Source organism: Aplysia californica, unplaced genomic scaffold (assembly GCF_000002075.1).
Source record: "Aplysia californica isolate F4 #8 unplaced genomic scaffold, AplCal3.0 scaffold00437, whole genome shotgun sequence".
Lineage (NCBI taxonomy): Eukaryota > Metazoa > Mollusca > Gastropoda > Aplysiida > Aplysiidae > Aplysia > Aplysia californica.
The window spans coordinates 215,250-234,555 of record NW_004797707.1 but is presented as its reverse complement, the minus strand read 5'-3'; the positions used below and the strand labels follow the sequence as shown (position 1 = coordinate 234,555).

Here is a 19,306-nt window from a genome sequence, read left to right as displayed (position 1 = left end):
TTCTCTCTCTTTCTCTCTCTCTCCACTGCCCACAGACAAAATTGTACTCTTTTAGTAGGCTACAAGTACAGTTGTAATGGAACGTTTGTTCTGTCTGCCTCTGCCTCTCTTTCCATCAAACTTGCCTGTCGTTACAATATTCTCCAATGCTTCTTTCCACATTATGTGTCCGAAGAAATTTGCCTGTCGCTTTCTTATATTCGTCAAAAGCTATCTTCTGCAATTTGTTTCAACCAAGACTTCTTCATTTGTTTTTCTAGCTGTCCATGGGATACGCAGCATGCGTCTTATGAACCACAACTCTATATGCGTCATAGATATTCCAATTACTATTATCATCATCATTATTATCGCTATATATTCACCTACTTCACACACAATGGATAGACTGAGGGAAGCTGGTGTCTCTAGAGGGTCGGAGAGAGACAGCGACCTGCGTGGAAAAGCCAGAAGAATATCCAACCAGCTGATAAGTGGCACGATCAGCAAGCAGACCCTTTCATGGATCCTGGAGAGGAGGGAGGAGCAGCTATGGCATTGTGCCGTCTGCAATGATGCCTATTCTCCAACCAAGTAAGTAAGTAAGTAAGCAATATATTTACCAGAAATTCTTCACTTACTGACTCACCTCTTCTGATGATTTGCTCACAACCATGGACAGGACAGGTCAAATGAAGCTGGGGGACAGAAAAAAGCACGAATGTGAGACCGTATGGTGGAATCAGGCGCTCGTCAAAATAACAAAGGTCAAGAAACTGGGATTTTTCCGCAGGTTTGGGAATTTTTTTTGAATTTTTGTTTTTTGGCTCAACACCTTTCATGCCTGTTAAAGAACAGATTAAAGCCATAAACGATGTAAATGTTCAATTTCCACAGAATCTCAAGCTAAGGAAATAACTCGACTTTGGCGGTCTTTTTCTCACTAATTTTACTTCTGAAACCAGGTGACCCCCCCATCTCCTTCAACTGCCAATACTGTCCCCGTCGTTTTATACAAGAAAAATTCTGAAATTATGCAAACTGAGCCTAAAAATGTGAAATTATGCGACTTGTTAATTTTAACAAAGAATGCTAAAGGAAAATAATCAGAAATTATGCAAAAAAATGATCAAATTTTGCTAAATTATGCAGGGTGCATAAAACGACGTGGACAGCCAATATCTCAACTTTTATCCGAGATAAATGGATATTTTCTTCATCAAAACCATGGCAAATGGACAGGCTTTAAGATGATACCAATATCTCTATATGCCCCAAAATTGACGAGCGCCTGATTTCATGGCGTCGTGAAACAAATTATAGTCGGACTTGTTTCAATTTTTTTTTTAAATATAGGTGTTTTCACCTCCGTTGGCACACTTCAGATCATCCTTGGTCCCTTCTTACAGCTGTCTCTCAGCCACACCCCTGATCTTCTGGTAGGAAAGATCTACACCTAGCCTTCTTGGACCAGGGTGAAAAATCTCGGTGGGCCCGTGTGCAAGTTGCGCACGTCAAAGATCCCTGGGTGGTCTAAAATCGATAAGAGTGGGCTTCGGCCGCCACCCGGGCAAAATTCAAAATTTCCTACCAACTGAAAATGTTTGGTGTGTCCCGTGCGCTCATATAATCTTTTGCAGTTGCGAGCGCCGTAAAACACTTACCAAAAATAAACCAAAAAACCCCCCCCCCCCAACACTTTAGATCATTTAGGAGGCAGGCGTTCAACCCTGTCTGTAATGACGTACCCAGGCCGAGCTGATAAGTTAAAAAAGAGATCAAATCTTGTAAATTATTCAAAACTCAGCTTACGTTATTTCTATAAACAGATTATAGAGATATACAAGATTTCCTGTCAGAAAACAACGTCACTTTATGTGTCACTATTCGTTCTTGGAGACCAAGCTGCTAATGAAGCCAGAGAGATTAGTTTAGTTTAGTAAAGAGTTTTACGGCACTTGCAACACAATAAGGTCATATAAGTGCCGAAGATTAGAGGTGTTACAAGAGAGTAACAACAAACGTAAAAAAGAAGGAGGGGAGATAAGGACGATAGATGTTTAAGAGAAAAGAAGGAGCAAACCACACCAGAGCACCCGCCAACCACCCACAGCCAGAGAGATTGAAGGAGACAGACGACTAACAACATACAGAAGAGTCTTTCCAATGATCGAGAGGGAAATGAGAGACCCACCATGTAGAACTAAGTACCAGCACCTGGAACATGTGTATTCTGGGTACTCCTATAAGCCGGAACAACTAGCGAGACTGCGGTCGGACCATCATTGGAGCTTAAGATGGTATAAGAACTTGGTAAATGAAGAGCTAAGCCCATGTTGCCGAAGATGCGGCCATGAAAAGGAGGATGTCAAACATATGTTTGAATGTCCAGGAACAATGGCAATTTGAATCGAGTTATTTGGATGAGTGGAGGTGCAGCTAAGCATATTGACAATGGAGCTGAAAAAGAGCCTCGCTCTCGCTCGAAGATTTCTTTGTGAAGTCCGTCAGGCCCATTAAGGAAACAAAAAAAATCATCATCATCATCATCATCATCATCATCATCATCATCATCAATAACCAGCCTACCTTGTCGGACGCCATAACGACCCGGACCTCTTCTTCCAGGCAGGAGAGACAGACGACATGGCCGTGGGCGCACTGACCACACATCTGGACGGACGCGATGCTCTCGCAACCTTCACACGAGAGGACCACGTCTTCTGGAGGCGGCCCGGGGTAGAATTGACACACGTTGTCATACATATGTGTAATAATAGACATCATTTGTATAGCACAAATCCCCGCTCAACAGCAAGCTCTATGTGCTTCACAATCTATACTATTACCCCAGCAGACCTGAGAGCATTCTGTAACAACATCAACTTCCTGGGAAGCATACGGTGCAAGTTGCCACATAGGCGCTAAAACACAGTTTCGACACAAAACATAACAAAATATCCATTTTTTTCTTTTTCCAGTTTTCAGAAAAGAAGATTTCTGTTCTTCACCACTTTACTGAATAGTCCTAAGCATTGTTGATTTTACAGTCAGCCTGAAGTGAGGCTTAGTCGATATTTGTGAGGCAGCGTGGTGGAATCAGGCTCTCGTCAAAATAATCAAAGTGAAGAAACTTGCATTTTTCCACAGGTTTGTGAATTTTCATCAAATTTTTGTTTTTTGGCACAACACCTTTCATGCCCATAAAAGAACTCATTTGTGTGTGGATTTTTCTGAAAAACGTTGATTAAAGGCATAAAAAATGTAAATTTACAGTTACCACGGACTCTAAAGCTAAGAAAATAAGTAATCTTTGTCAGCCATTTTCTCACTAATTTTACCTCTGAAAACAGGTGACTCCCACCTCCTTCATTCGCAAATATCTCGACTTGTATTCAAGATATATAGATTTTTTTTCCACTCAAATAAAGACAACTGAACAAGCTTTAAGATGATACCAATAAATCTACAGGCCCAAAAATTGACGAGAGCCTGATTCCACCACGCTGCCTCACATTTGATGTATGGTGAGATCTATATCGGATTCTTAACCTTTTAATTAACATTAATAATAATAATAATAATAATAATTATAATTATAATAATAATAATAATAATAATAGATAGCATTTGTATAGCGTAAATCCCCGCTCAACAGCAAGCTCTATGCAATAAAACTATAAGGAAGGGGAGGGAACTCCACAACAAACTTCCTGACAGATCTGTACCAGCATCTGTGCTGTTGCGGTTAAGCAGTCCACTGTGGCAAGTAAGAGACCTGAGTTTGACTCCCGAGAGGGGCGAAGTTTTTATGGAGTAGCTCAATCTCTCAGTTTGTATGTTGTATCCCTCTCAGCCACGGGTGGCCCCGACAAACAGGCTCGGACGTCTGCCTCCTAAATGATCTAAATTGTGTCGATAGGGGTGCAATAAGATAAGATAAGAGAAGATAATACTTTACTATCCCAGGGGGAAATTTTTCTTGGCTGTACAGGACCGTAAAAACACATGCAGGTATACATAAAACTCTGGATATGATTTTACTAGAATTGATGAAATGTATAACACCACATGTATAAGAAAGATAGAAAGCTTTATAAACGATTATTATATATTATTATATATATATTATATATATTATATATATTATTATATATTACTCTAATTAAAATTCAATATGAAAACAGAAGTACAGCTGACAAAATGTACATTCACATCAGATGCATCATTCAACCACATGCAGGAATTTAATTACAAGACCTTTAGAGTTATATAGATACATACTCGAAAGAGCAATACACACTGATGCTTATTCTGACAATAGCCTTATGCTAGATGGTAAAAAACTTCTTTTATATCTTTCTTTCTTTCTTTGTTTTTAGAGGTACATATCTGCCGCTGCGTGATCTTACAATTTGCGTGGAAAGGGGTGTGATGGTCGTTTATAAAGCTTTCTATCTTTCTTATACATGTGGTGTTATACATTTCATCAATTCTAGTAAAATCATATCCAGAGATCTTGCTGGCTTTCTTAATGGCTCAGTCGAACACCTACATGAACCCTATCCATACGCCGTGTTTTACTATCGTATCCATACGACGTGGGGAACTCTGTGCCACCACTTAACCCTATCCGTACGCCGTGTTTTACTATCGTATCCATACGACGTGGGGAACTCTGTGCCACCACTTAACCCTATCCGTACGTCGTGTTTTACTAACGTATCCATACGACGTGGGGAACTCTGTGCCACCACTTTCCAAAGAGGAAATTTACTAATTAATCCAATCCGTACACTTTGCATAGTAGTCTGTCAAAATGATTTTTTGAGAAATACTGAAAGTTTCAAAGAGATCTTCGTACTAGAAGTATTCTAAATTGAGAAGAATACAACCCCGGGGGTACAAAATGACCCCAGGGCGTACGGATAGGGTAAAAAAAAAAGAAATGTTCACCTCTTTGTCTGGCAAATTCCTGAGTTTCCTCGTCACTTGAGTCCACTGTGACCAAGGCACCAATCACTTTCCCCTCATCCTCCGACGTGCCGTCTGATCCATGCGCTTCCGAGTCGCAGTAACTGAGCCGGTCCCTTACCTGTGCCGCCAGCCACGTTAACACGGGACGCGATCAAAGGGGAAGAAATAGACAGTACCTTTGCCTTTTAGTATGAGCGTTTTGTATTGTCGGAAAGAATGTTGCTGTCAAAAAGTGCGCACATGATGAATTTGTATGGTGTTATAAGAATGCGTTTTTAATCTCCTATGTACGCCTTGGGCCCATGTTGTGGGGAAAGGCGGGATACAAATTGCTCTTATTATTATTATTAAGAAATTATCAATCCAGGAATTCTCGCCTGAAGCAGTCATAGGAAAATCATACAAGGCTGGACATATTAACTCTTTTTTTGTTTCAGTAGAGGTTTTACGGCGCTCGGAACTGCATAAGGGCATATGGGCGCCAAGGGGTGGATGTCAACCGAGAAGTCCTTACAGGGAATCAGGCTTACTCTGCTCACCTCTCTAGCTTCAACAGCACAAGGTCTGCTTCGACTATCAAGGCATCCCGGAAATAGCGGGTCACAAGAGTGTGACAAACATACAAAAGAAGTAGAGGAAAAAATGACGATAGTAAGGATTAGGAAAGAAAACGCAGCAGTTCCCTGTTGCAGTTCAGGCACAGTTATGAGCATGACATTGATGAATCAGCCCATATACAATTCTACTGTGTATAAGAACAAGTTAATGTCCCCCCTTTGGGAATGCCCTAAAGACACTTCAGTCAGTAGCACCGCCCCGGGGGTATCACAATATTGGACGTACAGTGTACGGGAGCGGTCATAAGGGGGTTAAGCATTGACAAGTCTCTGAGGAGCAATACGAGAAAACACAGAATACATATTATTATTTTCAAAGATGATGAAAACTGATTTCTGTACCCAGATCCTGGGAAACATATTCAATGTGTTTTGTGCAAAATAATTGGCCGCTTTGAACATAATAATATGTGAGGGAGAATGGTGAAATTAGGCGCTCGTCAAAATAATGAAAATGAAGAAAATTACATTTTTCCACCGGTTTGGCAATTTTTATTGAATTATGCCACCTTTTTGGCTCAACACCTTTCATGTCCATTCAAAAACACTTTTATGAGTGGCTTTTATGGAAAAACGTTGATTAAAGGAACGAAAAAAATGTAAATTTGAAGTTTCCAAGGACTTTTAAGCTATGCAAGTTACCAAACTTTGGCGGCCTCTTTCTAGCTAATTTTACATCTGACCCCATTTCCTTCAATTGCAAATATCTCGACGTCTACTCGAGATAAATGGATAGTTTTTTCATTGAAAGCAAGGCATATGAATAAGCTTTAAGATGATACCAAAAACTCCATATGCCCAAAAATTGGCGAACGCCTGATTTCACCGCGCTGTGATACATATACTTATCGTTCTAAAGTCTACAGACACTGCAGTTCTATGTCAAACAGAGCTCCTGAAGAAGACAACACTGAAAAAGATCACGTGGATCTTCATCCCGGGTCGTGCTGGAGTCAAGGGCAATGAGCGGGCTGATGAGCTCGCTGGGAAAGCAAAACCTGAAGGGAAGCTGTGCCCTGACAAACCAGAAATTGTACGTTCAGTCAGGGAAAATCGAGAAAAAGAACAAGAAGAATCGGAATATCATCATCTTGAGCGACTTCGTGAGCTTGGAATTGGATAGGGCGCCTGCAGAAGTTCAAGACTTAGAGGGAGGAGCAGAAGGCTATGGAATCAACCATTGCTTGGAACCGTCAGCATCTACACACTTGGAGATGTGCTTCTTCAGGGGACGGAGCGCTTATGGGAATGCCCCTTGTGCAGTGATGTCGGTCCTTCACACAAGTAAACAAGTATGTCAAACAACTCACCTTGCGCTGCTTTTTTGTCGGAGTTGGGTTCTTGTGCATGCTTGTGGAGCGCTTGGTAGCTTCAGAGTCCTTCACAGCGCCCTGAGCGTTGGGTTTTTGCAGTGATGAAGCTGGTAAACGTGACGAAGACGCACCTTCACATGTGTCCATATCTGATTGGAAATGAAGCACGGAAACATAACATACGTTAGTGTGACAGAGAAGTGCTTTGTTCACGACAAAATTATAAGAAATTAAAATTTGTTGAATGAAAGTGTTTTTACACCATCGACATAATTTAGATCAACTAGGAGGCGGGCTTCCGACCCTGCCTGTCAAGGCCAACCCCGGCTGCGAGGAATGCAGCATCCCAGCACAAAGACCGAGATATTCTGCAAAAATTTTCTCCCAACGTAGGAATTAAACTCAAGCACCAATAAATACTGGTAAAATGTCTCACCATGCTTTTTTCTTTCAAAATAACAGAACGTAACCGTAACTTAATGGTTTGTTTGAACTATCGTAAGTAACCTTTAGGGTTTGTTTGAACTATCGTAAATAACAAAACGTAACTGTAACTTTACGGTTTGTTTGAACTATCGTAAGTAACAGAACGTAACTGTAACTTTACGGTTTGTTTGAACTATCGTAAGTAACAAAACGTAACTGTAACTTTACGGTTTGTTTGAACTATCGTAAGTAACAGAACGTAACTGTAACTTAACGGTTTGTTTGAACTATCGTAAGTAACCTTTAGGGTTTGTTTGAACTATCGTAAGTAACAGAACGTAACTGTAACTTTACGGTTTGTTTGAACTATCGTAAGTAACAGAACGTAACTGTAACTTTACGGTTTGTTTGAACTATCGTAAGGACCATATGTGTCACGACGTTGTGGAATCAGGCGCTCCTCAATTTTTGGGCATCTAGAGTTATTAATAATAATAATAATAATAATTGCATTTATATAGCGCATATCCATGCTCAAGAGCATGCTCTATGTGCTTTACAACTATTATTACCCCAGCAGACCCTCTGAGAACACTCATAAACATACTAGGCTTCCGTGGAAGCATACAGTGCAAGCTGCGGATTTCACACGCTCAAACACTATCAAACTGACAAGATCGTTCACTGTCTTTAGCCGGGTACCCATTTCCACCTGGGTGAAGTGAGGAAAATTTGTGCAAAGTGCCTTTCCCAAGGACACAATGTCGGGCCCCTGACGGGATTCGAACCCACGACCTAACGGTTGCGAGTCCGAGAGCTTAACCACTAAGCCACCGACGCCACAAATACCATGTCAAAGCTTGTTCATTTGTTTTGCATTTGGCGAAAAAAATATCCCTCTATCTTGAATTGAGGTCAAGATATTTTCGATTGAAGGTGGTGGGGTCGCCTGGTATAAGAGAAAAAAAATTGCAAGAAAACAGCCACCAAAGTTTGGTAACTTCCTTAGATTGAGAGAAAATTTGCAATATCTGTACGTTTAATCCATGCTTTTCTGTAAAATCCACACCGAAATATGTTTTAATTAGATGCTTAAAGTGTTCAGCCAAAAACACAAAATTCGATAAAAATTGCCAAAACTGGCACAAAATTGCCGACTTCTACAATTTCAATATTTTGAAGAGCGCCTGATTCCACCACGACGTTACACATATTGTGTAGCGTAAAGGACTGTACTGCTACATACGCTGCATTCACATACTAACGTAAGTGACAAAAATGGTTATTTTATCATTAAATAAATTGATTTTCTGAAGCAGTGACACAAAATATGGCAGCAGAAAGTCTATATATACAAAGCAAAAATCAATAGCCGTGCAGTCTCGGCATTGAGAAGAATAGGACTGACGTGGTGCTAGCGTTTCGTACGAGGCGACTAAATGGCGAACCAGGTAGTGACTCCTAAAACAGAGTCATCCTGCCTCCAGGTCGGGGGTTGAGTCACGAGGCTAACAACCTCTCTCGTAAAAAGAACCTGTTACAGAAACACATACAAGCAAAAACCATTATCTCTGCTTGGCTGATCGTGGATCTTCTCCAAATGGAGAGTTTATGATGCAAGGCAGTGAAAGCCGAAAGGGAAAGGGACATGAGAGAAATGAAGCTCACTTGGAACGAGCCAGGAAGGATGGCTCAGGACAGAGATAAATGGAAGGAGCTTGTATGTGGCCTATACCCTGCCAGGGGTGAAAGGCATTGATGATGATGAAAAATCAATAAGATATTATGTTCCGCTCATTCACAAGAGGATTTGAAAAATTGTGCAAAACTTTCAACCACCGTAGCTCGAAACTCCATTTTTGTCGGTAACGATAGTACCTGAGGCGACGATATATGTGATGCATCACGGTGAAATCAGGTGCTCATCAAAATAATGAAATCAAAGAAATTGGCATTTTTCTGGCTATCAGGCAATTTTTTCATTTTATTTTTTTGGCTCAACACCTTTCATGTCCATTTAAAAACATATTCTTCTGTGGACCTTACAGAAAAATGGTGATTAAAGGCACAAAATAGGTAAATTTTCTGTTTCCAAGGACTCTCAAACTATTGAAGTCACATAACTTTGGCAGCCACTTTCTCACTGACTTTACCTCTGAAATCAGGCGACCCTCACCTCCTTCAATCGCAAATATTTCGACTTCTATTCAACGTATATGGAAAGATTTCAAAAAACCAAAAGCAAGGCCAATGAACAGGCTTTAAAATGACACCAATAACTCCACATGCCCAAAAATTGACGAGCGCCTGATTTCACTGTGGCGACACACATTATGTTCAGTTCATTTACAACAGGATTTCAAAAATTGCACAAAACCTTAAACCACTACAGCTCGAAACCCCATTTTTGTCGGTTACGATAGTACGTGATTCAGGCTACGATATATATGAGAACGTATACCTAAAGGGGAAGGCCGCGACACCTGGAGACTGTTGGCCAAGCCATCCAGCATGCTGCTCAGCTGTTTGGTCGTCACTTTGTACCGCCGCTGTCGATTCACTGGGGCTGATTGGCTCAATCTTGCCACGGTATTACCTGACTGTGCGTCTTTCCCCGCTGACCCTGTCAGAAGCGAGGATGAGGAAGATTGTGGAAAAGGGAGCTGGACATGTTGATTAATCTGGGCGGGTAATGCTCCGAGTAACTCCGAGGATGAGGAAGATTGTGGAAAAGGGAGCTGGAGATGTTGATTAATCTGGGGTAATGCTCCGAGTAACTCCGAGTTTTCCACTTTTATCGACAAACTAACGCTTTGGTGTAAAGGAGGACATGGTAGAGATGATATGTGTTCACCTTGCTGAGAGGTGGAGGGGAGGGCTTTGTCCACGCCTGAAGACACACATGAAGACACAGAGGAAGACACCGATGAAGACACCGATGAAGACACCGATGAAGACACAGAGGAAGTGTCAACACATGTCTGTGCTTGTTCTGCCGTTCGTAGGCGTGTACCCTCCACCGAAGAGGTTGCATTTCCTTCTTGAGCTGACCAGCTGACAATATGGGCACCGCTAGGACCAACACCACCGTCAGGACTCTGCACAACAAGAAATGACGATGTTTGAACTGGAGCCTCCTGTGAACTGGAGGAAACAGAAGTGTGTGACGCTGACTCCTCAGCTGTCGGTTTCTCTTGTTTAATCTGAGGTAAAGACGAAGTACCCACAGCGCACGTGGGGATCTGATGTCTGGCCGAGGGAGAAGCATCGAACATACTCTGGGTAGCATCATCAGTGGGTGCTGCTGTCCTGCATTCAGCGTCGTTTGTAAGTGAAGGTTTCTTTTCTACCATCATCTCCAGGGACGCGGAATCGAGAACGGTCTGCGTTGACTGTGTGAGCCAGCCTAGACTATCAAGGGAGGATGAATTTGAGCCAGATGACAGAGTTTTTTCCCTCTCCTCATCGCTTTCTTCATTGTTTTCTTCATCGCTTTCATCATCACTGGTCAAATCGATCACAGATGTGTCAGGCTTTTGGGAGTTTAGCTTTCTCTTCTCTTCGACATTGATCTTATGATCTCGAGGCGAGGGAGATAAACGTCTACCGGGACATAGGTCGTCCTTATCCGCCACTCTTCCAGAATCTTCACCGGGGCCAAAAGTCTTCTTCTTATTGTCCTCGATCATCTCCACACTCCTATCAACAGAGTCAGCGAATTTCTTCGGGGCGTTTTTCGCGGGATATTTAGGGCAGCTTTTTTGTTTGCTGATAGAAGATGGGGTGAGTGGCTGCGATGTTCCACCACTGTTTCTGCTCTCACACATGTGCACCTCGATAAACTCTTGGTCCACCGTGTTTCCACTTTTACCCATGGTTTCACTCTTAGATTTTGAAAAATGAGTCGGCGCTTTAGGTGGTAAAACATTTCTATTCCCTGAAGAAGTGTCCATTTTACCCTTGAGGACACTATTGCTTCCGCTGTGAGAAAATTCTACGTTGAAAGAGGGTTCAGTCTCACACTTGGGCACCGCGGAAAGCCACTCCCTCTGAGCGTGTGGCAAACCAGAATCCTTGACAGGGTCAAGCACACACTCCTTCTGAGGAGAAGGATTGGGAGAAATAACTATGATGTTCTTACCTGGACCGTCGTTACGAACTACAGGGTTTACATTTTTTACTTCGGGTTTACCACCAACACTGTCAGTGTGGCACGGTCCTATATTTCGACCATCGTGTACACACAGCCTCGGGTGGTCGGAGCTGCTCCCGTGTGAAATGCCGACTGGAGCACGATTGTCTGTTTGCAGAGACGAAACTTTAGTTGTACTACAGCCTGCTTCAGAACGGTCATCTGTAGTAACCATAGCAACCCCAGATGTCGATGATGCTGACGATGATTCACACAAGTCTGAGGAATCTGAAAGAGAAAGTAAAAAAAACAACCCCCACTTAACTGATATCATCAACCAAGTACAACTCAATCTCATTTAAAACAGAAAGATATTAACTACATATAAGTTGGACTTGAAAATAAAGGATCTGCTACAAACAGGAAAGATCATAACAGTTAAGATAAGATAAGATAAGATAAGATAAGATAAGATAAGATAAGATAAGATACATATTTATAGTCCAGATCCCGGCACATTGGTTTGGTGTTTCACCATGTGCACACACACATGCACACACACACATACAAACATACATGCACACACAGGCAGGTTTACAATCACATGCATAATATAAATGAGCAGCAATATAAACAATAATAATCTTAAGCTAGATACATACTCAATGTTATTCTGATGAATGCTCTAAGGTCATATGAATAATGCTTTTATGCATAAGCTATTTCATTAAAGCAAAATCACTATGTGGCGTCAGTGGCCTAGTGGTTAGGCTCTCGGACTCGCAACCGTAAGGTCGTGGGTTCGAATCCCGTGAGGGGCCCGACGTTGTGTCCTTGGGAAAGGCACTTTACACGAATTTTCCTCACTTCACCCAGGTGGGAATGGGTACCCGGCTATAGACAGCGAAAGATCGTGTCAGTTTGTTAGTGTTTGAGCGCTTAATCGGCTGCTCGCACTGTATGCTTCCCGGGAAGCTGAGAATGTTTCGGAGTGTTCTATGGTCTGCTGGGGTAATAATATAGTGTAAAGCGCATAGAGCCTGCTGTTGAGCGGGGATATGCGCTATACAAATGCTATCTATTATTATTATTATTTTCGATCAATGGACTACTCCAACATAATTACAGTCAAACCTGTGTAAGACGGCCACCCATTGTCAAGGGGACAGGTGGCCGTATAAGACAGGTGGCCGTATAAGACAGGTGGCCATATAAGACAGGTGGCCGTACCGTCTCAGGCAGGACTGATCAAGATGAAGAAAACAAACCCCATTCCCAATCGAAAGTAGCCGCGTTATTGTTGTTTTTGTTGTTGTTATTGGTTTGTATTTTATTTATTTTTATTTTGTTGCTGATTTTGTGCAAGGGTAACAATAAAATGAAATGTGTCAGACAAGGAGGACCGAGTGCTATGGTAAAACAAACATATTATGGGTCGCCACCACTCGAAGAACGAGAGACGCTTCTGTCACAAGTTCATGTTGACATCCTTTGTTACTTTGTTACAGACTGGGTAAACAGTGACCACTCATCTCACTTACGATTTGTATATGAGTTCTGGGCGGGGCTTATGGGTTATGAGGGATCACACGCTTACCTCACCAGCAGCTGGAAATTGGTACCTATTGGTCAACAGTGGGAGGGGTCAACACAACATGATCGGTTGGAGGGACTACCTAATAGCAACGACAGGTGATTAGATTATGACAGCTCGCCCACAACGCCAGGGGTCAATGCACAATTAATGACAAAACGTAATGGAGTCACTAAGGTGGCCGTCTAAGACAGGTGTTTTTGCTTAGTGTGATAGGGGTTGTGTGTTGAAATAAGGTGGCCCCGCGGCCGCGTTGGACAGGTGCCCGTTTTACACAGTTAAATTATATAGAAAAAACGCAAGGGGGGAAATGGAAAGTCGCCGTTTGTACAGGTGGCCGTCTTATAGAGGTGGCCGTCAGGGCAGGTTCGACTGTATATGGGTCATGATGTGGTGGAATCAGGCGCTCGTCAATTTTTGGGAAAGTGGAGTTATTGGTATCACTTGAAAGCTGAATTATCTGCCTTGCTCTCAATGAAATAAATATCCATCTATCTATAATAGAACTCAAGATATTTATGATTGAAGGAAGTGAGGTCGTCTGGTTTCAGTGGTAAAATTAGCGAAAAAATGCCCGCCAAAGTTTAATAACTGTAATAGCTAAAGATTCCTTGAAAACAGAAAACAGAAATATTTTGTGCCTTTAATCAATGTTTTTCAGTAAAATTCACATGGAAATGTGTTTTTATATGGGGATAGAGACGAGGGTGAGCCCAAAAATAAAAATTAGATAAAGATTTCCAAACATTTGGAAAAATGCCTGTTTCTCCGATTTCTGTATTTTGACGAGCGTCTGATTTCACCACGTTGCCTCACATAAGCTCATATTTCAAAACATTAAATTATAACAAAGCTTTCTAATAGTGTACATAAATGACAGTAAAAACACACATATATTTGTACCCACTTCATAAAAGATATTGACTATTTTCATTTCCCAGGACAGTCAAACAATAAAAGTAATGAAACAAAATAAATTGTTAGGCATTAACTATAATTGTGAGGCAGCGTGGTGGAATCAGGCTTTCGTCAATTTTTGGGCATGTTGAGTTATTGGTATCTTCTTGAAGCTTGTTCATTTGTTTCTATTTGGATGAAAGAAATATCCATTTCTTGTAAATACAAGTCGAAATATTTGAGAAAGAACGAGGTGGGGATCACCTGTTTTCAGAGGTAAAATTAATGAGAAAATGGCTGCAAAAGATTAGTTATTTCCTTAGTTTAAAAGTCCATGGTAACTTAAAATTTATATTTGTTGTGCCTTTAATCAACGTTTTTCAGAAAAATCCACACAGAAATGAGTTCTTTAATGAGCATGAAAGGTGTTAAGCCAAAAAACAAAAATTTGATAAATATTCACAAACCTGCGGAAAAATGCAAGCTTCTTCACTTTGATTATTTTGACGAGCGCCTGATTCCACCACGCTGTCTCACAATTTGTAAAACAGCTCGGTCGCAATTTGATTTTTAAAAAACACAAGAATTTGAGGGAATTATAAATTCTAGGACTAACTAACCAAAGTGGAAGAGGAAGAGAAGGAAGAGAAGGGCAGGGAGGAGGAGAAGGGAGGAGGAGAAGGGAGGAGAAAAAAAAGGAGGGAGGAGAAAAAAAAGGAGGGAGGAGGAAGAGTAAGAAGGATGTTGTTGTTGTAGTTAGCGACCCAGTAGCATCTGAGCGTTAACTCTTCTGCATGATGCCACTCTGTAATAGCTGCATGTCTGTTCTAATATTCGCCTTGAGGAGTAGAGGCAGTTAGATGTGTGGGGTAGCTTGGGAAGAAAACATCCCCTCAAATCAGTTAGTTTTCTACAGAAGAACAGATGATGTTCCACTGTCTCTGAGGGGTAGTCACATAGTGGGCAGGCAGCAGACTGCTTTACAACTCCAATTCGGTTGAGATGTTTATTGAGGGATACATGTTGTGTTTTAAGTTGGAAGATTATGGATTGATCTCCCCTCCTCAACTCATTGATTAGCTAGATCTTTGACCAGTGGTTTATTCATGTGGCCATACATCATCCTTCCTGTCGTACCTGTGGTAAGAGGGATGAAGAGGAGGAGACAAAGGAGTTAATGACATGATCCCTTCCCAATCCTCACCAGACTCCACAATGTAGGTCGCAGCATGTTCCACCAGTGCGCTAAACGCTCCTTCTCCGACAAGACTCAAGGCATAAGCCAAAGCCCTCGTCACGACATTCAAGTCGGTTTCCGGAAACGTCCCCAGGAGAACCTCAAGTGCTTGAGCTGTCTCATCACTCATCCCATCTTCTCCTTCCAACATTGTGTCGAGAGGAATGACTGAAAGAAACAGAACACAGAACAGCAAACATTAGCAACTGATGCAAACTGAAGGAGATTATAAAATTAGGTATCAAGAACAATTCTATTCCCTGTTTCTGCAAGTCGTGTCAAATTATGAATGCCAGCTCTGTTTTCAGTATATGTGTCACGACACGGTGGAATCAGGCGCTCGTCAATTTTGGGGCAGGTACGTAGAGTTATTGATATCATCTGAAAGCTTATTCAGTTGGTCCTAACTGGAATCATGAAAAGCAATGTTGTAAGCCTTGACCATAACATAAAATATCATTTTGGTGATGTTGAAAAGTTTCAAATCATTGATAGAGCTTAGGGAGGGTGTAGAAATAGAAAATAACAAAACACTCAAAAATTTCGACTGAAATGGATTGCTTGTAGCAACAACAAGAAGCACTCTCCACCAGAAGGTAACGTTAAAGCATAAACCTAGGTTTTCTCATACATCAAAGATTCATGTCATCTCCAGTGACACCTTCTTAACCCTATCCGAACGTCATGGTGTACTATCGTATCCATACGATGTGGGGAACTCTGTGCCACCACTTTCCAAAGGGGAAATTTCCTCATTAATCCAACCCGTACGCTTTGCATCCATAGCAATCTGTCAAAATGATTTTTTGAGAAATACTGAAAGCTTCAAAGAGATCTTCGCACTAGAAGTATTCTAAAATGGGGAGAATACAACCCCTGGGGTACAAAATGACCCCAGGCGTATGGATAGGGTTAAGAAGCAGTAGAATAGTTTGGTTAACAGCACAGATTGCCCTCCTGCGAGGAAGTAACCCTCTTTCTTAGAAGGGCCCCCTTTGTTCATGGTTAAAGCAAGCGAAAGTTCAAGACAGATTGGTAGACATTTACACTTTAGTATTACCCTCAAAATAATTATATAGACTAGGAAAAACAAAAGTGATGGTAAAGGTATTCTATGTAAAGTTAAATTAGATTTAAACAAAGAGTCTACATAACAAGAGGGGCCACTTCTCTCTTTGAGCCAATTAAAAAAGTGTCCTCCAAATTCGGTGGCGCCCTCTTCGCAAAAGCGCACCTTTAGCGAACAGAGTTATCCTACTTGAGTTTAAAAAATCAAAGTGAAACTAGCAAGTTTTTGAATGAATTTCGGAAGAACGCTTTTTTAAAATGGTTACGCTGACAAAAAACCTCTTCCGGAGGAAAGGGTGATTGTTTTCTTCGTTTAATTTGACTTTAGAATGAAAGGCGAGAGGTCATTAAAATTTTTTAAAACTAAAACTCCGTACTGAACGAACCCGAACTGCTAATGAACAGCAGTCGATCTGCGCATGCAAGGAGGTGCTATTCCTATTCTTCTTCTGGAAAAACGAAAGAGAGCTTCAAAACAGACTGCAGCGCCATCTGAAGCAAGAGCATACTTCCTGCGGACACTTTTTTGGCTGAGTGGCCCATCTTGTTATTTACTATCTTTGGCTGAGTGGACCATCTTGTTATTTACTATCTTTGGCTGAGTGGCCCATCTTGTTATGTACTATCTTTGGCTGAGTGGCCCATCTTGTTATGTACTATCTTTGGCTGAGTGGCCCATCTTGTTATGTACTATCTTTGGCTGAGTGGACCATCTTGTTATTTACTATCTTTGATTTAAAACAATAATATGTGAACTGGAGAGGATCTTTAAATAAAAGTGGGTTATTGCAGTGAAATCAGGCGCTCGTCAAAATAATGAAATCAAAGAAACAAACAAATTTCCAACCTGTTTGGAAAATTTGATCTAACTTTTTCTTTGGGAATGATATATATATACATATTTTTGGGGTACTGCTCCTGCAGCAGGTCCTGTTTACATTGGCTTTGCTTTTATTGAGTTTTTCAGCACATAAAATTCGATGTCCAGTCTTGTTGCGTGAGTGCACCTAACCTTTGTAACATCCACTGTCATGGTAAACCACCAAGACTAATTTCTCCCTTTCATAGATGAATAAAGATTGTAATTGTCATAGTCAGAAACACATTCCAGGGTGAATTTCGCTGAAAAACATAGATCAAAGGCACCAAAAGGTAAATTTGCAATTTTCAAGGACACCTAGCTTTGGAAGTCACCAAACTAAGCAGCCATTTGCTCGCTAATTTTACCTCGTCCTCTGACGCTCGGTAACCTCCCATATATCTCACTCAAGGTCAAAAATATCTTGACTTCTATTCAAGATATAGATTATTATAAAATTAGTATTTTTTCCCATCAAAAGCAAGGCAAATGAACAGGCTTCGAGATATTCCAATTCAAAAACCTCAAAATGCCCAAAAATTGACCAGGGCCTGATTCAACCATGTTGTGACACAAATATTACATCTAGATTATCTAAGATATCAACATATCTATATACATTTATAATGCAATTGGCTAGATTTTTAGGAATGAAGTGTAAAAAGTAAAGTAACACGCGGTGCCCACTCCGGAAGGGATCGGCCCGATCGGCTGACTCTGTCACCTCAAAAGCAAACGTGTTTGTTTTCAGTTTCAGATTTCAGGCGACCGAGTCGTGCGAGATCCAGCTGTGCTAGTTCTGAATTAGCGTATTAGACACCATATGCCATATTATGCAATTAGCAGCAATTATAACTGCTTAATTGCCCCCAACCGTGCGAGATCCAGCTGTGCCATAGTGGGCACCCCGCCATATTAATATATCAACAAAAGTTAGATCTAGATCTAGATCTAGTTCTGAATTAGCGTATTAGACTTAGACACCATATCATATGCAATTATAACTGCTTTTATAATTGCCCCCAACAAAAGCATTAACAACTTAAACTATGCCAGACTATGACATGACCTTTCAACATGTTAGGCCTAAAATCCAAACAAAGCACTCAAGTCATCACAGTGAGTCAATAGCACCATAATAAAAAAACCCATAACAAACTCAAAATCGTAAACAAAACAGAACTCATTCAACTTCAGTTCAGCAGGGATGTCATCTACAAAGTATTACATTGTTAATTAGATTTAGGTCCGTAAGCAAAGGCAAAAGCCTGTAAAACCTTACCAACGTTTAATTCCAAACGTATGTAGTGGAGCCAGCGCTTTTCAAAACAATTCTCAAAACTGAAACTGAGTTATTTCAACCAGGCTGAATCCTCCTGAGAAAACTGAAAACTGAAAGTAGTAAAATAGTAAAAGTTTATTTTGTTCACTGGAATTAGGGGGCTGCCAGGTATGTGTTAGAGCGTAAACTAAATGACAACGTCTGTTTTTAAATTGCTTTTATTCATTTAATAACATGTAGCAAGAATTTGTGACATACAATACTTTACAATATTTACACTTTAAAAATCAAGAAATGCAAAATCTTTTTCTTTCTGTAAAATAAGACTGTTTTAATAAGAATTTTGCGTAAATCCTAAACAGCTTCCTATTGGCAAACTGTGTCACTCCGGAGAAGCCCAATGATAAAAATAGCACAGATCTATTCACAATCCGTCGCGAATCCTCGTTTTCACTGTTTTCACTTCTGAAGAATGTCGTTTTTTCTGGGTTTTTTCCCAACATTCTCTACCAGCCGAGCTTCTGAGAACAACTCAAACAGCTTGGTCTTGAGTCATTACAATGTAAAGTTACCATAAGTCAGTGGGGACGTTCGCGAGGAGTGAGCTGCATCAATAGTCTATACAACAAAACGAGATGATACAATTTAATTTAATGATGATACTACTTGTGCAGTGTCTTGAGAATTAACCGATGCCTATGAAAAAAAATTATACATCGTCGGCGGAGAATTTTAACCGTCCAACTCCGATTTCGTAAATTTTGCAGGAGAGACAAAAAAACTGAATTCAAAGGCTCTTATGGGGATTTATTATCTTTAAATGCGCTAGACTGGAATACATGACTCTACTTTTAAGTATTTGAAACAAAATTGCCGAAATTTTATTATTGTAAGTGCTAAACCAGAGTTATACGGATAGACCGCT

The 19,306-nt window shown here is 40.9% G+C and overlaps 1 protein-coding gene across 1 annotated transcript in view; it reads right to left on the bottom strand.

Annotated features, from left to right (window-relative positions):
• The window catches only part of LOC101852111, a gene marked incomplete at its 3' end in the record, with an annotated part of 31,060 nt that extends 12,461 nt beyond the window's left edge, over positions 1-18,599 (bottom strand). The window contains 7 exon segments of the mRNA XM_035971441.1: positions 629-677; positions 2,569-2,702; positions 4,936-5,074; positions 6,884-7,035; positions 9,774-11,732; positions 15,140-15,340; positions 18,382-18,599. Coding sequence (XP_035827334.1) covers positions 629-677; positions 2,569-2,702; positions 4,936-5,074; positions 6,884-7,035; positions 9,774-11,732; positions 15,140-15,323 — 2,617 coding nt within the window.
• Between the last annotated feature and the right edge of the window lie 707 nt (positions 18,600-19,306).